At 44.0% G+C, this 23,234-nt stretch overlaps 1 protein-coding gene across 3 annotated transcripts in view; it reads right to left on the reverse strand.

Moving 5' to 3' along the window:
* The window catches only part of wdr19 (WD repeat domain 19), a 215,643-nt gene that overhangs the window by 21,870 nt on the left and 170,539 nt on the right, over window positions 1-23,234 (reverse strand). For all 3 annotated transcript variants that reach the window (XM_038791401.1, XM_038791400.1, XM_038791402.1), the window contains exons 24-30: window positions 17,816-17,899; window positions 12,971-13,117; window positions 12,146-12,270; window positions 11,242-11,351; window positions 8,995-9,063; window positions 8,501-8,578; window positions 199-295 (exon numbers count right to left, since the gene is read on the reverse strand). In XM_038791401.1, the coding sequence (XP_038647329.1) occupies window positions 199-295; window positions 8,501-8,578; window positions 8,995-9,063; window positions 11,242-11,351; window positions 12,146-12,270; window positions 12,971-13,117; window positions 17,816-17,899 (710 nt within the window). The remainder of the gene's footprint in view (window positions 1-198; window positions 296-8,500; window positions 8,579-8,994; window positions 9,064-11,241; window positions 11,352-12,145; window positions 12,271-12,970; window positions 13,118-17,815; window positions 17,900-23,234) is intronic.

Raw genomic sequence — 23,234 nt, forward strand, 5'->3', positions numbered from 1 at the left:
ACTTGAATTGTAACACTATCAACAAAAGCACTCACAAGAATCTTGCCAATTAAAAGCTTAACTTTGATGGAGTTATTCCAGAATGACGATAAACACATTAGTTGCTGTAGCAGTGGAATATTTTTTCAAGGTTTGCTCTCAAAGAGAAAAAGATACAGGTTTCCACATAGCTTTTTTTTATTGCATAGATAATTATACCTGCAGATTGTTCTTCTCTGGCAATGATTATGGCTGTTCTAGCTGCTTCTCGATATTGCTTCAATGCCATATACAGTCGGAAAAGGTACTTTGCATCCTATATTGGCAAAGCGAGAAGACAGAAGGGGGGGGGGGGGGCAGGAAAACAGTATTGAATTTTAAATACACATCTGTGTATTTCCGTCATTTAACAATTAATAATTGCACATAAAATTCATAAAGAATCCCTTTCAGTGTCCTAATCTCATGATTGAATTTGTCTTAAAGCAGAGTTTTAAAAATATGCTAAATATGTTCTGCCAGACATCAATGTCTTGACAACCCTCCTCCCAGAGCTAAAGGTTGGTATTTTTGAAATCGACTAACTGATGGAAGAAATACAGGACTTTGTTACTGCCCATTATTCCTTTGGGAAACGAGCAAACATAAAATGTGCTTAACAAAAACACTTAAGCATTTGTAAAATAGTGAATTGTTCTCACTGTCCTGATCATCAAATAGCTGTTCTAATATTCTCAGGCTTAAAATAGTTTTTGAAAATAACCAGTTAAACTTCAAAGGCTCCTAAAATAAAAGCAGAAAATACTGGAAACACTCAGCAGGTCAAGCAACATCTGTGGAGATAGGAAGAGTTAAATGTGGAGGTTGGGGCTTCAAGTGGCGACATATAGGTGGAGGTTGCACATAAGGTGGCTCCTGCTAGAGTCTCTGTTTATTGGACTTTTATGCCCGGTTTCAGGGGTAGTTTGTGAATGAGTTGATGTGGGAAGTTATAAAGGAGGGGGGGGGGGGGGGGGGGCACAGTGGTTAGCACTGCTGCCTCAGCACCAGGGACCCGGGTTCAATTCCGGTCTAGGGTGACTGGAGTTTGCACTTTCTCCTTGCGGCTGCGTGGTTTCCTCTGCGTGCTCCAGTTTCCTCCCATAGTCCAAAGATGTGCAGGTTTGGTGGATTGGCCATGTTAAATTGCCCCTTAGTGCGTTACTGGGTTACAGGGATAAAGTCAGGGCATAGGCCTAGATAGGGTACTCTTTCCAAGGGTTGGTGCAGATTTGATGTCCGAATGGCCTCGTTCTGCACTATAGAGATCCTGACTCGATAAAGACATGAAATGTCGAAGACCTAGAAGAAGGGTGCTGGGAAGAAGGGGGCGATAGAAAGTCTGCCATCGAGTGAGGCTGAGTCCTGCAGGCAGAAAGATGGCAGGGGCTGGTTTGACGGGTGGGGCATCTCCCGACGTAGGAAACTCTGACTGATGTTATGTTGGTGGAGTTCGAGATGCTGTTTGCCCAAGCATATGGAGGTACTTTGGAGGGAGATGATGCCTGCGATGAAAGAGTGGGTGGCGGAGGCGATTGCCCTGGTAAAGGTGGCAGTGAGGAAAATGTTTGCCAAGAAGTTGAAGGGGGTGGAGGAGGCATTGTCGCAACACAGCGACCAGTTCACCTTGATGGGCGAGGAGCTGCGGGGGGTGCCGGAGGCCAGCAATGGGCTCAGAGCTAAGGTGGAGGACCCAGAGAATAGGTCACGGAGTCAAGATCTGAGAAGCATGGGCCTTCCTGAGGGGGTGGAGGGCCTGAGGCCAACCCAGAACTTTGGAAAGGTGTTTGCAGAGTTGATGGGGGTGGTGGAGATCCCTCCTGCTACAAGTTGGACAGGGCACATCAGTCACTTAGGCCGAAGCCTAAATCAAATGAGCCACCAAGGGCGGTTATAGTCTGCTTTCACACGTTCCACGTGAAGGAGAAGGTCTTGAACCGTGCGAAGTAGAGACAGGCGGTTAAGTGGGAAGACGCTGGTATACGAATATACTGGGACCTGGCGGCAGAGCTGGGGAGAAGGCAGGTGGCCTTTGAACGGGTGACGGCGTCATGCACGGCAGTAGAGTGAGATTTGGAGTGGTATAGCCTGCGAAGTTGAGAGTGACGCACAACTCGAGGGATTTCTATTTTGAGACTGTGAAGGCATTCGTTAAGGCTGAAAGACTCGGACTGAGGTGATAGTTGGGATTTGGACTTGGTTGGTGGGGACGGGATAGTGTTTTTCTTATCAAGGGTTTTTTATTTGATTGGGGTTTTGTTTCTCAGTTTTTTGAATGCAGGGGTTTGTTTACATTTGTTTACATGTGTGTCGGGTTCTGTTTTTTTTTAGAGGTGCGGTTCTGTATTGTTCTTTGATATAAGGGAGGTGGTTTTTTTGGGGCTGGGTTACTGAGGAGGGGGGCTCTGGCAGGGGTCACCACAATAGCAAACAAAAGTTGGTGAGTGAAGGGCAAGGGGAGGGACTGCGGTCATTGGAGTCTGGTTGAGCAGGTTTCAATGGACCTGTAAGGTGTGAATTGTGGGGGGAGGGGACGATACTGGGTGAGGTGTTTGCAAGAGGAAGTGGATGGGGAGATTCTGGGAGGGTTTGGGGGAGGGGTTCAACGGTAATAAAAGGATGGGGTGGGCCTGGCCGGATGGGCAGGGCCTGGGTTTATGGTGATGGTGAATAGGAGGGACGGGAAGAAAGTGAGACCCCCCTCCCGGTCAGAATAGTGTCTTGGAATGTGAGGGGGTTAGGGGCACCGGTGAAGAAATCGAGAGTTTTCGCGCACTTGAAGAGTTTAAAAGCTGATGTGGTGATATTGCAGGAGACCCAGTTGAGGGTGAAGGATCAAGTGAGTCGAAGTCAGGTTGGTGAGTCAGGTGGTTCATTCGGAATTTGATAGTAGGGCCCTGGGGATGGCAATATTGGTGGGCAAGAGGGTGAGGTTTCAGATAGAGACGGTGGTGACAGGTGCTTTGGAGGGGAGGCTGGTGGTGCTGGCAGGTGTATATTGTACTAATTAGGACCTAGTGTTGGAACCGAAGATAGACAGGTCCCAGCCACGCTCGCAGACCCATTCGATTGGGGGGGGGGGGGGGGGGGGGAATGAAGGCATTGGCTGGGTTCACGAGGGAGATGGGAGGTGTGGATCCTTGGAAGATTTTACAACCAAGGGATCGGGAGTATTTGTTTTTCTCCCCGGTGAACAAGGTGTATTCGAGGATTGACTTTTTTGTGGTGGGAAAGGTGCTGTTGGCTGGGATTAAGAGGTCAGAATATTTGGCAAACATGATCTCGGATCATTCTCCGCATTGGATGGATGTGGTTCTGGAGAAGGGGACAGCCCTGAGGCCAGGGTGGAGAATGAATGTGTGGTTACAGGTGCACCCGAGCTCCTGTGACACCATAGGAAAGTTGATTAAGGAGTATGAGGAGTTTAATTGCACGGGGGAGGTCTCACAATCGGTGGTCTGTGAGGCACTGAAGGCGGTGGAGATGGGGGGGGGGGGGATCTAATTTAAGGCTAAAGTGGATAGAGAGCAGAGGGAGGAATGCTAATGACTGATAGGAGAGATTTTGGAGGTGGATGGGAGGTACTCGTGACAAAGAGGAATGAGCTGCAGACAAGATTTGACTTATTGTCCACGGGGAAAGCAGTGTGTCAGTTGAGAAGGGCGAGGGGGGCTGTCTATGAGTACGGGAGAAGGTAGGGTAGATGTTGGCAGGTCAGCTCTGTAGGGAGGCCGCAGCGAGGGAGATAGTTTGGGTGCGGCACAAGAAGGGGTGTTGGTGGTGGCTCCGGAACAGATTAATAAGATTTTTGAGGAGTTCCATAGGGATCTATAGAGGTCAGAGCCACCGGAGAAGGAACGGGGGATGAGGGAATTTCTTGGAGGGGTGGAGTGTCTGAGGTTGGGGGAGGTGAAGAGGGCAGGGTATGAGGAGCTGGTGGGGGAGGTGAAAGTGGCGATTGGGAGGATGCAAGCTGGGAAGGTGGCGGGACCCAATGGGTTTCAGGTCGAATTTTATAAAAAGATTTAATAATGATAATAATAATCTTTATTGTCACAAGTAGGCTGACATTAACACTGCAATGAAGTTACTGTGAAAAGTCCCTAGTCGCCACATTCCGGCACCTGTTTGGGTACACAGAGGGAGAATTCAGAATTCACCTAACAGCATGTCTTTTGGGATTTATTCTATTTAAAGATAGGCTGGGGACGTTAATGGTGGGAACGTTTGATAGTTAGGGGTGTCTTGCCGCAAACAATGAGACAAGCTTCCATCTCGCTGTTGCTAAAGAAGGATAAGGATCTGGTGGGGTGTGGGTCATATAGACTCATATCTCTGCTGAATGTAGATGCCAGGAATCTGGCAACGGTGTTGGCGTTAAGGTTGAAAGGAAGCCTCCCAAAGGTGATCGAGGAGGACCAGATGGGGTTTGCAAAGGGAAGAGGTTGAATGGGAGGAGGTTGTTGAACGTTATGGGGTCTCCAGCAGAGGGGAGGGAGATGATAGTGGTGGTGGCGCTGGATGCAGAGAAGGCGGTTGATGGGGTGGAGTGGAGTTATTTGATAACGGTATTAAGAAATTTGGAATTGGGCCGAAATTTATGGCATGGGTGCAGCTGCTACATAAGGAGCGGATGGCGAACGTGCGCACAAATAGTATGGACTCGGGGTATTTTGCATTGCATGGGGTACAAGGCAGGGATGCCCCATGTCCCCCCTTCTGTTTGCATTGGCTATGGGGCCCTTGGCTATTGCGCTGAGGAGCTCGGGTTTGTGGAAGGGGATAGTGAAGGGGGAGAGGGGGGTGGGTGGATCATAGGGTACAGATGATTTGTTGCTGTCTATTTGGAGCCGAGCTCTTCGGCGGGGAGTATAATGGGGTTGCTACAGAGATTTGGGACGCTTTCGGGGTATAAATTGAATTTAGGAAAAAGTGATTATTTTGTGGTCTCCCCTCCGGGAGGGGATTCTGCATTTTGCTTGGCGGCGTCTCAGTTTAGGTATCTGGGGGTGCAGGTAGCCCACAATTGGCAAGGCTTCGGAACTTTAACTTCACTAGCTTGGTGGGGAGGGTGAAGGCTGACTTGTTGAGGTGGGACAATATCCCCCGTCGTTGGCGGGCAGGGTGCCGCGATTCCTGTTCTTGTTTCAATGCCTGCCGGTCTTTTTGTCCACGGTGCTTTTTCGGGGGAGTGGATAGGCTAATATCCTCGTTTGTGCGGGCGGGGAAGGTGGCTAGGATTAGGAAGGTGATACTGCAGAGGGGACGGCAGGTGGGATGGGGGGGATTACGTCTCCCAAATTAGTTGTATTATTATTGGGCAGCAAATGCAGAGAAGGTTCAGGGTTGGAGCAAGGGGGGGGGGGGGTGTTTTATGGGAGAGGATGGAGGTGCGCTCTTGCAGGGGATCGGGGTTGCAAGCGCTGGCAAAGGCACCGCTCCCGATGGCCCCAGGGAAATATTTGGTGAGTCCAGTGGTGGTGGCCATGCTGAAGATCTGGAGCCAGTTTAGACAGCATTTTAGGCTGAGAGCTGGGTCAGGGGGAGGATGGATGCAAGGTTTTGGCGATGAGAACAAATGGGATTAAGGAAATTGTTTTTGGGAGGGCAATTTGCGATTTTGAAGGAGTTGGGCAAGATTTGGTCAGGCGCTGGAAGAAAGCTTTAGGTATACGCAGGTGCATATACCTAACTTTGCGAGGAAGAATTGGGAAATGTTACAGATGTAATAGTTTTAAGCAAGGATAGTTGGGGCAAGACCAAAAGGGGTCTGTGATAGGGCGGGAGACTGGAGAGATTGAATGACGTATGAGCTAGTCTTACAGGACCAAAGGGAATGTTAATAAGGCAAAATGGACACAAAGAAACAAAAGATGTGCTTAGTTTGTGCTGTTGTCTGAAAGCAAAAAGAAGACAAAAAAAAAGAAAAACATAAACATGCAAAGAATAGGAAATTAAGTTCAATTTGAAAAATAGAACCCCATCTTTCAATTTGGCACTTCACAACCGTTCCGGTCTCAACACAGAATTTAAAATTTCAGACCATAACCCCATTTTGTTTCTTTCCTTTTGTCCTTCTTGTCTATTAAGTCTAATTTAAGTTAAATACGTTTTTCCCAGGTGTTTGACAACACCTCCCAGCCTCATAACTTTCACCATAGCGGACAGGGGCACAATCTCATGAGAACAACCACATCTCCAGTTTCCCTTCATGCAGCATCCTGATTTGGACACAAATCACAGTAGCTTCATTGTTAATGGGTTACAATCCTGGAATTCCATATCTGCCCAATGCCATGCAGTTGGTATTGTCACAAGGAGGTGGTCCATCAATTAGTGACTGACAGTAAATTAAATCCTGCCAGTATTGCCCACATCTCGGGGAGATTGTGACGTAGTGGTAATGTCAGTGGAATAGTAATCCAGAAATCTAGTAATTCAGGCTAATACTCTGAGGATATGGGTTCAAATCTACCATGGTTGCTGGTGGGATTTAAGTTCAATTAATGAAAATTAATTAAAAAGGAATTAAAAGCTAGTCTCAGTAATAGTGTTCTTGAAACCATTAAAGCCATTATTGATCGTAAAATAAACCCAATTGGTCAGTAATGTCCTTTAGGGAAGGAAATCTACCATCTGTCCTGCATGCGACTCCAAATCCACAGTAATGTGGATTAATCTTTACTGCCCTCTGAAATGGCCTGGCAAGCCACTCAGCTCCAGGGCAATTAGGGGTTGGGTAGCAAATGCTGGCCTTGCCAGTGATATCCACATCTCATGAAAGAATAAAATAAAATATCCAGAGAACAAAGTAAGAAAAAAGTCCGTGTCATTTTAATGTATAGAGTTTAAATACAAATATGAGTTTTCTCCAGCTCTCTGTGGGTCCCTGTGGGGGGAGCCGAGTGAGGCTGGGTCTGGCACCTGGATGTGTGATGGTTGTGGGATGAACCAAGCGTTATGCCTAAATGATTTCCTATTTTCTCTCCTCAGATGCAGGAGTGATGTTGCGGTGAAATGTAGTATTCTGTCCTGGGCCTGGATGAGGGTTGAACTGCATTGTGAGGAATCAATATAATGTAACTTCCCCTTAGCTTTGGGGTTGCCATGATTTTTCTTTCATCGGTTATTTTCCTTTGAAGTGATGTAACTCTATTTGTTGATTGTTTCCTGCTTTGGTGCAGGCAGGTCTTGTATCGGTGAAGCGAACACATTGGGAATATTGTTGCTGATTCAGCTCGTCCTGTTTGTTCCCAGCTTGCAATGTCTTTGGTTATGTGCTGTACCCACTTTACATTGATACCTATGGCTTTCTTCTCTTTTCATTTTGCTGCGATATTTGCAATAACGTGAAAATTCCAATAAAAATACTTTAAAAAAACATTAGTCAAGTTGTCATTTGGTAGTATAGAAGTTGAGTATTTCTGAAAAAGGCTTTTTATCTTGTACTCATCAAGACACTGCGCAAGAATACTAAAGGGGAAAAAACAATAATTTGTACTGTATGAGAAGAGAGTGCTGATTGGTTGGCAAGTGAATTCGATTGGAAGAGGCATTGCCATGGAGACTGACAATAACTGCCAAGCATTGTTCTAAATTTAAACCAAGCAGCTTGTCCTGAGGAATGAGTCAGGGAATGACCGTCATTTGTTTTGCTGAAACAAGTGCAATGTGTGTACATGTTCTTTCTGTCTACAAGGAAGAGGATCCTGTGTATCAATGTATGTAGCTTTCAGTACACACGTGTCACACTGTGAGCTTGACAGACCATCTTAAATTGATTGTCAGTGTAATGTTTGGCCCACTGAGGATTATTTAGCAAATACAGTCCATTCACATCTAATGTTGGACACTGTGTTTTGAGTTCTGGTTGGGTTCGTCCCATTTGTGAGTTTGCATGATAAACAGCGCAATATGAACTGATCTGATAGGTTACAAACAGAAACAGAGAAATCTGGAAAAACCTAGTAGGTCTGACAGCGTCCATAAGGAGAGAAAACACTCTCCCTACGGATGCTGCCAGACCAGCTAGGTTTTTCCAGCTTCCTATATTTTGTTTCAGATTCTAGCATCTGCAGTATTTTGCTATTTAAGTGTTTAATGATCTGATAAATGATTGTTTTCCCCATTTGCAGTGGGTTTCACTGGAAGACTGCAGCAGGCCAAGGATGAACATGTGGACGTGACAGCAGGGCGATGAGTTGAGATGGCAAGCGACAGGAAGGTCTGGGTCTTGCTTGCGGGCGGACCAAAAGTGTTCTGCAAAGCAGTCACCTAGTCTGCCATTAGTCTGTCCAATGTAGAGTAGACTGCATTGGGAGCAGTGAATGCAATCGACCAGATTGAAGGAGGTGCACTTGAAGCGCTGCCTCACCTGAAGAGAATTTTTAGGCTCTTACATTAATAGATATTTAGGTACATAATGTAGCATGCAAAACAAATAATAGAATATCTAGCACATATAATTCTGGATCAGAGTTACCTTAGGCATTCCATCGCTTTCACCCATTAGATAGTCTATCAGCTGACTAGTTAGCATGTCATCCTTGGCTTGTCCAACCTTGCAAAAGTAAGAACAGAACTTTAAAAAAAAATCACCACTGCTGCAGGTTCTTCTATCCTTACACGAGCACCATCCTCATATCACAAAAGCAAGCACAACCTTCTAATAGGATAAAGAACAGTAACCAAGCTGGATAATGATGTACTTATCAGTATCAGAACTCTGATATTCTGGTAGGCCGGCACAACCCCTGTTACTGCTATATATCACATGCCTGTTTATTCTTGTAAGTGCTAGTTAACACTCATTACTGTTTTAGAGAAGTTATGAATTTCTTCTAAACTGAAAATTAAGCTCTTCCCATCTAGTTGCAAAATAGTTACTGCAGCTTCAAAGGATTGATGTTCCGTATAACATTAAAAAATAGCCTTCCTTTCATCTCTGCTTATAACAGGCCATTACAATACTCTTACCGCTTCAATGGCCATCTCAATAGCTTGGCCATCTTCAGATACCGGGCATTTCAAGAAATGTTTCAATGCCTGTTAAACAAAATATATCAGAATAATGTTTGTAATGTGCATTCCTTTAAAATAAATATCAGTGCTTGGATCAAGAAAATCTGCATTTATAAAGTGCTTTTAACATGGTTAAACATCTCGAGGCTCTTCATGGGAGCGTTATCAAACAAAATCTGACACTGAGCCAATAAAGGCGATTAAATATTTGGTTAAAAAGGGATAGAAATTCGGTCACACACCACCCAACTGACGCCGGGATGCACTGCCTTCCACTTTGAATGACCTGCCAAGCGTTAGCAGCATGAGAAAGAAGTATGTAGTATGTTCACTCTTTATGTAGGAAGGCTTGGAAACTACTCTATCCTGATGTCATACAGCTAACTGGCCAATATGCTGCCAGTTCCAAATGAGCAATCCAAGTCCTTCAAAGATCTGGTGTGAGGCTATAAGACGGGCCCTCTGCAAATTGGAATTGCTCTAAATGTTTCTAGAGTCTTTTGTGTTTAGTTGCTGGCTTTGCTGTAGTATTGATGCACTCTCATAGGTTGGCAGAGGAGTACATGACCTGCCCCCACACACAAAGGCGAAAACAGCTAGGGATGGCAGCAGTATCTGTGGCAGGGAAATGGATCAGAGGGTGAAAAGATTTAGATTTAGATTTAGACATGTACCGAGGTACAGTGAAAAATATTGTTCTGCATACAGTCCGGGCAGATAGTTCCATACATGAAAAATATAGGATACGCAATAAATACACAACGTAAATTCAGAGACATCAGGTGAAGCATATGGAGTGTAGTGCTACACAGTAGAGAAGATGCGTGGAGAGATCAGTTCAGTCCATAAGAGGCTCATTCAGGAGCAGGGTAACAGCAGGGAAAGAAGCTGTTTTTGAATCTGTTAGTAAGTGTTCTCAGACTTTTGTATCTTCTGCCTACCCTTAACACTGTACAGTTTCCACAACCAGTGGTCTGTTCAGGCAAACACAACTTGTCCATTACAATAATAGCTAGAATAGCATTAATTTCAAATGATGTAATTCTGAATATTGCTGAAAAAAGTGACATGCTGTCAAAGCTTTTTGTCTTGCACTTGTCAGGACAGATGCATGAATGCCAAATTTCAAAGGAAGCAACCATTTATACAGCATGAGAAAAGGGTGTTGACTGGTGCCAAGTTGACTTTAACTGGTTGAGGCATTGCCATGGAGAATGCACAAGGGAATTATTGTCCTCTATGCTTTTAAGACGAAAAAGGTACATTGACTGGACATGTTCCTTTTATCTGCAGAGGACGGGTCCTTGCTTCTGAATATATATATAGTTTCTAGCAAGTGTAAGTGAACCACATTGTGAGCCCCAACGCGATGGTCAGGAGGGCAGTTAGAGTGGGGGCTAGTTGGGAGAGTAGTTGGGGGATGGTCAGGGGGTCGAAGGGGAGCAGGGTGTGTCAGTACCATAGTTACCAAGGAGTTACAAGCACTTTTAATAACTTTTCCTGGGTAACAATTCTGCTACCACTACGTGGTATGTCTGCGTGGGGGTTGTCTGCGTGGCTTTCCTCCCACAGTCCAAAGACGTGCAGGTTAGGTGGGTGATGAATTGCCCTTAGTGACCAAAAAAAGGTTAGGAGGGATTATTGGATTACGGGGATAGGGTGGAAGTGAGGGTTTAAGTGGCTCGGTGCAGACTCGATGGGCCCAATGGCCTCCTTCTACACTGTATGTTCTATGTTCTAAGTGAGCTGGAAGTACCCAAAGCCTCCGATTCAAATTGGAGTTTTGAATGGTTCCAGGTGCAAGATAATTGCCCACCAAAAGTTAAAACTTCCCAGGTAATTCCCACCCAATCATTGCATGGGGACTTCTGGGGATTTCCCAGTGCATCTTCTGGGATATTCCGAGGTTCGACCCACCCGGGGGATGAAAGGCATGGGCCAAGGTAACAAGAGAGTGGGAGTAGACTGCTGTGGAGGTCAATGTCAGGAGTCAGGTCCTGGATGCAATGCTGCAAGAAAAGGCAAGGAAAAGTTTGTACGGAGCAGCAATCCAACAATTGCGGGCCTAAATCTCAGGCATTCTCTGAAATAACACATTTATAATGAAAACAAACTTATCAACTTATCTCTCTATACTTGTTGCACTTATCACAAATAAATTGACCTAGGAAGGGAAAGCTAAATACAGTTTCAAGAACTTACTCGTGTGTACTGGCCACAAAGCATGAAGAATTTTCCAGCCAGGAAATGTTTCTTTTCACCTTCAAAGTATAATGCAATACTCTGATAATCTTCATTATTAGCATCTGACCCTGCAGAGAAGCATATGTAAATTTACGAACTGGTATCTAATCTAAATTAGCAATATTTTGCCACATTATGGGAGAGAAAGGAGGTACTTTTAATTTTTAAAAAACTTTGAGGAAATGGAAAACACTTGAGTTGGCAGATATGGGGTGAATAGCTGAGTCATGCATTTCAGATTAGTCACAGATTCCATCTTCGGTCAGTGTTGAATGAGCCAAGTTGAAGCATCAGAGTCCAATACTATGGAGAAGAAAATTGGAACTTTGTCAGGATTTCTGCTCCTAATCACTATCTAGCAATCCAACAGCCCTTGCTGAAAATTTGTGTGTGAACCTCAGGTGAGGGTGAGCTATCAGTGAGCACCTGGTCCTGCTGGCATAGGGTGAGGAAATTGGGAGAAAGATGAAAAGAAAAAAGGAGGCCAAGAGCTGCAGACAAAATGAAAAATGGCCTGAGGGAAAAGGAAACTTTATTGCTGCAGTGGAAATATTATTTTGCTTCATTGGATAATGGACTTTAAACGTGTGCCTAAAATACAATTAATATTAAATTTACTTGTACTCTTATTTACATCCTTTCATTATTTTGAAATAAAAGTTTATGCAACCATAAAGAACAAAATGCCATTTCTGCTTTTTGTTTGCTTTATTTGATGCAATTCTGATTCAATATTGTCTCTTACTTTCTTGACCAAAAAAACAAGTTACCTGGGAAGATATTGGAAATGCAAATCCTAAATTTGTATTTGTGCTGTATATGCTTATTTTTAACCTAGCTCCTCTCCTAAATATGGGCTTACCAATAATGTCAGCATAGACTTCCATTTGATTATGTTGCTGTGCGAGCTGAAAGGCTTCATCATTACATTTAGACATCACCAGGAACTGGATGGCAGAGCCATAGTCACCGAGATGCAAGAAGAACCTAAAAAGGAAGAAAAATATCCTCTGTACAAGAACGAGCACATCATTAATATTAGACCTAATTTATAAATTACACAGTCTTATCTTAAGGAAGTCCAAGTTTTGTTCACAGAGTCAGTGTTTTAAAGTTTTCATTACAGTACAGCATATGGTCAACATATGCAGTTATAGCTAATTTGAAAATGAAAATGAATGTGCTTATTTCACAGTCTCTGGATGTGCCAAATTAATTACCGTACTTTTCAAGTGTTGGCACTGGTTTTGAAGGTAAATGTGACTGACAGTTAATTTGAATACAACATAAACAACAATGCCTAGTTCATCTGTTTTGATGGTATTGGCAGAGAACAAAATGTTGACCAGGAGATGGAAAACCTGAATATTGCTATAAAATCTTTTACATCCAACTGCACTGATGGACAGGGCCTTGTTTAAACTCAGATATAAATGATGCCACCTCGGATAATGCACAAATTCCTCAGTACAACACTAAAGTGTTGAAACTTCATGCTCAAGTTCTGCATTAAAACTTGAATCTATGACCCTGAGGCCAGATATTTTTGACTGAGGCAAGGAGACAAGGTCACACTTAGTTGTGATGTGCATGACTAAATTTGTTTCATTGAATAGAAATCTATTAGGATACAATAATTCCAGAAAATTTGCAAACTAATTATAATTGATTAAACCAGCCTGTGTACCTGGCTACCATTTTGGCTCCATCGATTGATTGGGTTTCTCTAATGATACGAACAGCTTCTTCTGGATTACTGAGATGATCCAGCTGAATTCGAATCATATTGTCCCAGTCTTTGGCATTTTCATAAGCCATTGCAGCTTCCTTATATCTAGAATTGAGCCACAAAGTAAAGCAGTTTAATAATAAATTCCCCAAAACAAGACACATTAGCCTTGCAACCAGATCAAAAAATGAAGACTGGCTGTTAAAATACTTAATTATTAATTCTAGCCAAATTAAGTCACACCCCAAGATATCAATAAATGCCCGAGTACACTGGATACAGTGAAAGCTATGGGTTCCGACAACATTCTTGCTGTAGTACTGACGACCTGGGTTGCATTTTCATGGAGGCAGGAAGGTCGAATTGGGAAACTTTCCAACTTGGCACATTTATTTCCTTTAAAAAGGCCCTCTGTTCCCGGGAGATGTGGGCTTGATGGAGTTGGGCCAACTGCCTCTGGAGACAGTTCATAGGTGGGCGAGTGCTAAGGTATGCAAGTTAGAAGGCCCAGTTCTCAGGGACTTTGGCCCAGTTGTATTAAAGGCTGTTAGGCCTTGTAGCCCTCACCCCTTCAGCTGCACCCACCCATGTCCCAAGCTCCCTCCATGCCATACATACCCCTACCCCCATGCTTGCTCCAAACTCCATCTTCCATGCCCATCTATCTGCACAATTTATAGAACCAATAAGCCATATAATAACAGTGACAAGTGTTTGATAATGCTCACGGATGAATAAACACTCAAAGAAAATCTCCATTGAAAACAACTGCTGCTCATACAATAACAGACACAGCCATTCGTAGTACTAAAATTAAAAGCTTCACACCTCTTAATCGTCTCAAATAAACATACAGATATTGAAACACAAAAACAAACAAAGAATAACTTATTCTAACCTCAAAGATGTGAAACAATTAAAGCTAGCCTCCCTTCAAGCCGTCTAACAGACCCCGGCTGAGCTGATTCCATCCATAAGTCTTGGAGCTCAAGATGTCATTATGAGGTCTTCCGGACAACTGTTTCAACAGGACCAAATGGCTAGACACCTATTTCCCCAGGTGATCTCATTATGAGTTATGGAACATTAGCGTTTATTGCAAAAGGCCTGGACTTTAAGAGTAGAGAAGTGTTGTTGCAATTGTATAGGTTGTTGGTGAGACCACATCTGGAGTATTGTGTCCAGTTTTGGCCTCCTTATTTGATGAAATATGTGGTGCATTGGAGACAGTTCGGAGGAGGTTTACCAGATTGATTCCGGGGATTAAAGGGTTGATGGTATGAGGAGAGATTAAACAGTTTGGGCTTATACCCGCTGGAGTTTATAAGGATGAGAGGGGATCTGATCGAGGTGCATAAAATACTAAATGAAATATGTAAACATTTCCTTTGTGGGGAAATCTAGAAAAAGGTCACGAATATAGGTTGAGAGGTGGTAAATTTAGAACGGAGATGAGAAGGAACTACTTCCCACAGAGGGTGGTGAATTTGTGGAACCTACCCCCTCCCCCCCCCCCCCCCCCCCCCCCCACCCCCCACAGTGCAGTGGAATCTGAGTCATTAAATGTTTTCAAGAAAGAGATATATTTTTGATTAAAAAACAGGTTAAAGGGATATGGGCAACAGGTGGGGAGGTGGATTTGAGACCAGGAAGAGATCAGTCATGACCTGATTGAATGGCAGAGCAGGCTCAAAGGGCTGAATTGCCTACTTCTGCTCCTAATTCCTTTGTTCCTATGAGTTCTTAGCTGACCTCCAAGGCTTACTATTGGGGCTGGATTTTGTAGAGTCTGCTGGCGTGAGCAAGATTGGGGCGGGCTCGGAGAATCATGCAGAAAGCTGTGGATCAGAACCTGCGGGGAAATGGCTCTCAATTATAATGTCGGAGTGAACCTCAAACATTCAAAATCAACCATTGGCATGCAATTTAAATGTCCCAATGTCACACTAATGTCCACCACAAGGGGCAGTGCTAGTTTTCATTGAATAACATCTTTAGGAGGTTATCATAAATTGTTATTTCTTTGATTTGGTGTTTCAGTATCTACATGCATTTGGACAAGATTAGGTGTGACGTGAGGTAAAGCTTCCGTTATTGATGCGATGAATGATGTTATGAAGGGCAGCAGCTTTTGTTAAAGGCGATCTGTTGGGTTCTTTTTGTAATGTTCTTGGTGGGTGGCCTGATTTATATTAAAAGAACACTTGTAGCTAAAGCTATAAATGATTTATTAACATTAACTGTGGGTCAACTATATACAAAACAACACGTAACTAACAGTATTAACATGCAACCGCTCACTTCCAGCCAGTCTGAAGTCACCTGACTCTAACATTCACTTATATACTAATGAGACTCCTAATGGTCAGTCAGTGAATTACAACACAACCATGATATTACCACATCCCCTTTCCATTGAAGGAATAAATTAATATATTATCAGTATCTTTACATGGGATATCATTAGCCTGCGAGTCTAACAGTATCAATTTTTTCCTTTAAAATTTTAAAAACTGGTTTCACAAATATATTTATACATACATGCACAGCAAGCATAGTATGTATAAATAGTCCAAATCTACAAACTGAGTCGACGGGTTTTCTTCTGACTCTGGTTGATCTTCTCAAAGTTTGATCTGGCTGCTCACCGTGGCGCCCCCCCCCCCCCCCCCAAAGACCAGATCCCCCCCCCCCCCGAGGACTCTTCAGGCCGCCGCAGAGCCAGGTCCCGCCGGTAAGTACCTTGTGTAATTTACGCCGGTGGGACTGGCCAAAAACAAGTGGCCACTTGGTCCATCGCGAAGCGGAGAATCGCTGGGGGGGGGGGACTGCTAACGGCCCCCGACCGCCGCGGTGCGATTCCCACCCCCGCCAAAAAAAAAACGGCGTCAGAGAATTCGGCAGCCAGCGTCGGGATTCATGCCACCCCCCAGCGGAGGCGTCGGAGAATCCCGGCCAATGTTCTCCATGACGTTCTCATGCTCAGGAACTGCTAAACTATCCAACACTGCAGCTGACTTTGATTCTGATGTAGATTATTCATGCATCATGCTGTGAAAGTCTTCTCTGGTTTTCAAAAGTGCGCGATGATTTTTTCTTAAAACCAACCCATCCTCTGTCTGTACATCGTAGGAACGAGGTGCTACTTCTTCAAGTACAATGGCTTTTCTCGACCAATTGCCTGAATCTTCTACTCTCACAATGTCATCACTGATCAGAGGTGGTAAAGTTCTGGACACTCTATCATGGAACTGCTTTTGTTTTGTGTTAATGTTTTGCATTTCCTGCAGTACCACTGAATTATCCTACATCTTTGCCAAGTATGGAAGTGTGGTACACAACCTTCAACTCATGAGTATCTCTACTGGCTATCTACATGTGACAATGGTGATACTCTGTAACTCAATCGTGCAAGATATGGATCAGATTGGCTGTCTATTGCTTTCTTCAACAATTGCCTAACAATATGACACCTTTTTTGGCTTTCCATTGGCTTGAGGGTACAACGGACTCGGCGTGACATGACTGTGAAGTGTTGCCACTCTTTACAGCTAAACAAGGACCGTTGTCACTCACGACGACTTGAGGAATTCTGTGTCTTGCAAACATTGACTTGGAATGCACTGCTTGCCGTTATGCTCGACAGTAGAGCGATTTCGGGATAGTTTGAAAAATAGTCTGTGATCATTAAATAATCTTTCCCTCATAGGTGAAAGAGATCTATAGCTACTTTCTGCCATTGTGCCGTAGGTAAATCAGATATTTGCATAGGTTCTCTTGTTTGCTTGTAATGATGCGTCTAGTATGTGTCACACCTGACCATCCTGTCAATATCCTGGTTTAAAACTGGCCAGAAAACAGAGTCATGAGCTCCTGTTTACATTTTTCAATCCCGAGATGTCGGATACACTGAGGGAGAATTCAGAAAGTACAAATCCTCCAAAGATCTTGGCAACCATGAAGTACCGCATTCAAAATCCATCCCTTTCTTGATGCAGTTGAACCTGTTCAAATGTCAGAGAAAATGGAAGACTTCTGATCTGCATGGCCGGTGGTGTCGTCCAGGGTCTCTCAAATGATTTGATCAAACTGCTGCAAAAGCATAGGATGCAGTTTTCACGATATGATTTGTATCTCCAAAAGTGGTATCCTTTCCTAGTTGGTGACAAGAAGAAGCTACCATTGCTTGCCACAGTGAAATTGTCTGAAGCTGGTCTTTGATCAGTGGGAGCGACTAACTTCAGAAACTACTTTTAGTTGTCTTTAACCATCTAGAACATCCGACAAGCAAGCCCTTCCTAAGGATCAGCGTAAATTGTTCATAAGTGGTTTTAAGACTCAATTAAATTATCAAGACAGATTGCATAAACTTGATTTTGACTTTTTAAGTGTTTAGCAGGATGAGGGACACACAATCACGGTGATTAACATGATAAAGAAATTTGATGGAACAGATGCAAAGAAACTATTTCCTCTGGCATGGAAATTCAGAACAATCTTAAAATTAGATCTCGGCGGTAAAGAAGTGAAATCAGGCAGCACTTCTTACACAAGCGGTATTCGGAAGCTGGAACTTTCTCTCCAGTAAGGCTGTGGAGACTAGGTCAATTGGAATTGAAGACATATCAACATATTTTTGTTCGGCAAGAATATAGAGAGATGAAGGTTGAAAGGTGACTAGATAGAGTTGAGGTACAGATGTGGCATGATATGGTTGAAATGCAGAACAGGCTGACAGGGGTACTCTTATTTCTATGTTCCAGTTATCTACAGTAATTATATTCCAATTGTACAAGACTGTACCTTCCATCAGCTTCCTTTGCCTTTGCATACTGCAGGTGTATCTTGGGAGATGTTACATGAGGGAGAAGCTCACCAACTTTTGCCCTGGGTTACATAAAAAAAGATATCTTTAATATGGCTGTATCTGACAGAAATGTTTTTGAGCAGAAGCATGAAAAACAATATAGTGATGCAATACAGTGTGAAAATATTGGAGTTTAAAAAAAATCTACTACAGTTTTGATCTACAAACCTGGCATTACATGTTTTTGTGTTCTGATCAGAGAATGTTTTGTTAAAAAAGATCAATATAAATTGCTTCTAATTTCACGAATGAAGTGACTGTTAAACTTTGAGCCCTCCCCTCTCCCAACATTTCAGTGTTTGTCGCTCAAAGCTGGTTTTCATTAACAAACCGAGTCTACAATAAAAGGAAATTTGTGGCTTTATCCATTGTGTATGGCCTCGCATGCCCAGGTTTCACAATTAACCTCTAGTGTCTTTTATTACATGTGAAACCCACCAGATTCTCGTGTGGCTTTGAGACAAAGGAAAAGATTTTGGTAGACTAAAACTACTTGTTAGAATAATTTATAAATTAAATAATGCATAAAGCCAAATGACACAGCAAGCTGCTCAACCATGCATGATATTTAAATATTTGTAAAAACAATACAATTAGAATCAATTTGCAAGGATTTATATATGTTTTATTTACAATTAGAAAAAAAATTAATAGGTGACTGTGCATGTGAGACTTTCTGTTGTAATTAGTCATTTTAAACACAGAGATAAAACAGAGAGACCATAATTGTAACAGGAACCATATAATCTGAAAACAAAAGTTGTGGTCAGTTTCCGGCTCACCAACTCATTAAATAAACAAATCCTCTCATTCTTTTCACTTGGGAACATAGAAACAGGTTACTTAGCCTCTCGAATCTGTACCATCATTCTTATATTCTTCTTTAATGAAATCATGGCTGGTCTGCGACTTAACTTCATATGCCCCATACTTCTCAGGACCTTTGGTTCACACAATTTATCAAAAATCTCGGTTTTAAAAATTAACATTAGACCTTGATTTGTGGAAGAGAGTCCCAAATATTACTATTCTTTGTGTGTAGAAATGTTTCCTAATTTCATTCCTGAAAGGTCTAGTTCTAATTTTTAAAACCAAGTCCTGGAATCTTGACTGGTGGAAATAGTTTCTTTATCTATGCTATCTGGTCCCCTTTAGGTTCTGAAAACTCAACCTTCTCAATTCCAGGGAAGACAATCCTAGTGTGTTTTATCACTGCTCGTAGATTAACCCTTACAGTTCAGGTTTCATTCTAGTAAATCAGCACTACAATTCTCCAAGGCCAAAACGTTTGAGGACACGCACCAATCAATTCAAAAACAGCTTCTTCCCCACTGTTACCCGACTCCTGAATGACCCTCTTAGGGTCTCAACTGATTTTATGGACTGAACTGATCTTTCTACACAACTTCTATACAGTTATAGCACATACTGTATACTTCATGCGCTGTCTATGTTTATGTATTTGCATTATGTATCCTCATGCATTTATCGTATGTCCTATGTTTTCATGTATAGAGTGGACTATATGCGGAACAATACTTTTTACTGTACATCGGTAACGTGACATCAAATCTAAATCTAATCTAATCTATATGATGCTGAAGTGCCCAGAACTGTTAACAGTACTCTAGGTGTGGTGGTCTCACCGGGCTTGTAACATTGAAGAATGGTTTATTTGGATTTTCAGAAAGCTTTTGATAAAGTCCCACATAAGAGGTTAGTGTGCAAAATTAAAGCACATGGGATTGAGGGTAATATATTAACATAGAGTGAGAATTGGTTAGCAGACAGGAAACAGAGATTAGGAATAAATTAGTCTTTTTCGAAGTGGCAGATTAGTGGGGTCCCACAGGGATCAGTGCTTCGGTCCCAGTTATTCACAATATACATCAATGATTGGGATGAGAGAACCTAATTTCACAGTAACTTCATTTGAAGCCTACTTGTGACAATAAGCGATTTTCATTATTGTCACAAGTAGGCTTCAATGAAGTTACTGTGAAAAGCCTCTAGTCACCACATTCCGGTACCTGTTCGGGGAGGCTGGTACGGGAATTGAACCCACGCTGCTGGCCTTGTTCTGTATTACAAGCCAGCTGTTTAGCCCACAGTGCTAAACCAGCCCCTTACGTCTACCTCCTGCCCATCCCAGGGTATCATAATCATGTTAAGTAACCCCCACACATTCGCCGACAACTGCATTCCTTTCACAAAACACTTCTGGTCCTCCCCTAACAGTCCAGGCACACAGTCCTCAATCCACAATGCTGGCACCTTCGCCAGCAGTTTGGCGTCAACATTCAATAGCGATATCAGTGGTACAACCCATATTGCTCCAAGTCCTTATTCTTCTTTTAAATCAGGGAGATGGAAGCCTGCGACAGAGTGGGGGGGAAGATTCCCTCTCTCCCTCACTTCATCATACGTCCACACCAACAGTGGCCCCAAACCTTTTACAAAATTATACTGGGAACCCGCCCCGGAGCCTTCCCTACCTGCATCACACCCATGCCATCCATTACCTCCCTCAACCCAATGAGGCCCCAAGCCCCGAAACCCCAACCCATCCATGAACCATCTCGTCCCTTCCTTCCTCGCCGGCGGCTCCGACACATAGAGTCTTCAATAAAAAGCCTCAAATGTCCCATTCACCTCTCCAGATCCATCACCACCATACCCCTCTCATCCCTCACCCTACCAATCTCCTTCGCCGCTGCTTGCTTCCTCAACTGATGGGCCAGCATTCTACTCGCATTCTCCCCATACTCATATACTGCCTCTCTGGTCTTCCAACTGCCCCACCACCTTCCCTGTAGACACTAACCCAAACTCCATCTGGAGCCTCTGCCTTTCTTCAACAATCCCTCCTCTGGCACCACCGAGTACCTCTGGTCCACCCTCAGAATCTCATCTACCAGCATTGCCCTCTCCACCTTCTCCCTGCGTGCCCGAATCGAGTGCCTCCCACAATGTGGTGGCTGCAACCTCCCCCATATCGTTCAACTCCACATAGCCTGGAATGGCAGCCCTCATCCGCTCACAAACCCCCTCATCTGCCAACAGCCCCACATCTAACCTCCACTGTGTCCGTTGGGCCTCCCCCTGAACCCCCACTTGCAAATCCACCCAATGAAGGGCAGCACGGTGCCTCATGGCGCCGAAGTCTCAGGTTCGATCCCGGCTCTGGGTCACTGTCCGTGTTGAGTTTGCACATTCTCCCCGTGTCTGAGTGGGCCTCACCCCCACAGTCGAACCGTGGCCAAATCCTCCGAAGCCTCTTTCCTCTGCTGTTGGAATTTGCCGTTCAAAAATCTCCATCAGCTGTTTCATTGACCACTGGGCGAGCAGCGCTGCCCCCTTGCCCTCCGCCATCTTCACCTGTGGCACACCACAAAAACTATCCTGCTCCAGCTCTCGTGGTACTTCTCGTCTTCTGATCCATACACCAGCCTCACCAGAGGAGTATTACCTTCCTTGGGCACTCACACTTCTTATGCCCTCAAACAAAATCCCACACGGGTGGGGAAGTACCAACAAAATCCACTTTGAGCGGGAGCCACCAAATGTGTGGCCACTCGCTCCATGGAGTGGTCGCCCACCGGAAGTCGACTTTCTAGATTTCTATGTGTCATGGATTATGGGGTGGGGAGGGGGAGCACGGTTGAGATAGAGGATCAGGCATGATCATATTGAATGGTGAAGCAGACTTTAAGGGCAGAATGGCCTACTCCTTCCCCTATGTTCTTTGTTCCTATGTATTCTAGTCCTCTAGATATAAAGGCAACATTCCATCCATTTTTTTGGATTATTTTTCTGTACCTGTTCATGACATTTTAATGACCCATGTACTTAGGCCCACAAATTCTCTTTGGACCACCACTATCTTTTCACCAGTTGGAAACAAATGGATTTATTAACGATAAGCAGCATAGTTTTGTGAACGGGAGGTCATGTCTCTAACTTCATTGAGTTTTTTGAGGAAGTGAAGAAGATGAATGATGAGGGGAGGGCGGTGGATGTTATCTTCATGGACTTCAGTAAAGCCTTTGACAAGATCCCTCATGGCAGACTGATACAAAAGGTGAAGTCACAAGGGATCAGAGGTGACCTGGCAAGATGGATGCAGAACTGGCTCGGTCATAGAAGACAGACGGTAGCGGTGGAAGGGTGCTTTACTGAATGGAAGGCTGTGATTGGTGGTGTACTGCAGGGACCAGTGCTTGGACCTTTGTTGTTCGTAGTATATATAAATGGTTTGGAGGAAAATGTAGCTGGTCTGATTAATAAGTTTGCGGATGACACAAAGATTGGTGGGGATGTGGATAGTGAAGAGGATTGTTAGAGGATACAGCAGGACATAGATCGTTTGGAGACTTGGGAGGAGAAATGGCAATGGGACTTTAATCTGGACAAATGTGAGGTAACACATTTTGGAAGGTCTAATACAGGTGGGAATTATACAGTAAATGGCAGAACCCGTAGGAGTATTGACAAGCAGAGAGATCTGGATGTACAGGTCCATAGATCACTGTAAGTGGGAATACAGGTGGAGAAGGTAGTCAAGAAGGCAAACGGCATCCTTGCCTTCATTGGTCAGGGCACTGAGTATAAAAATTGGCATGTCATGCTGGAGCTGTACAGAACCTTGGTTAGATGACATTTGCAATATGGCACACACTTCTGGTCGCCACACTATAAGAAGGATGTGGATACTTTGGAGAGAGTACAGAAGTGGTTTACCAGCACATTGCCTCATAGATTATCATAGAATTTACAGTGCAGAAGGAGGCCATTTGCCCCATTGAGTCTGCACCGGCTCTTGGAAAGAGCACCCTACCCAAGGTCAACACCTCCATCCTATCCCCATAACCCAGTAACCCCCACCCAACATTAAGGGCAATTTTGGACACTGAGGGCAATTTATCATGGCCAATCCACCTAACCTGCACATCTTTGGACTGTGGGAGGAAACCGGAGCACCCGGAGGAAACCCACGCACACACGGGGAGGATGTGCAGACTCCACACAGACAGTGACCCAAGCCGGAATTGAACCTGGGACAATGGAGCTGTGAAGCAATTGTGCTATCCACAATGCTACCGTGCTGCCTGATCTGGAGGATATTAGCTATGACAGGCATTGTCAAACTCGGGGGCACGACCCGCGGGTGGGTGTCAGTAGGGTCGCGGAGCCGTCCGTCGCGGCGCTCCCGATCGCACAAATCTGCGTGCAACAGCTGCAGCAGCCGGCTGTTAATAATGCCGGCTGCAAGCGGCCTTCAAAATGGCCTCGGACATGTTAAAAAAATGCGGCCGCACTGCGCATGCGTGCCAGATCATCGGATCTGATGATAAT

Source organism: Scyliorhinus canicula, chromosome 3, assembly GCF_902713615.1.
Source record: "Scyliorhinus canicula chromosome 3, sScyCan1.1, whole genome shotgun sequence".
Taxonomy (NCBI): domain Eukaryota; kingdom Metazoa; phylum Chordata; class Chondrichthyes; order Carcharhiniformes; family Scyliorhinidae; genus Scyliorhinus; species Scyliorhinus canicula.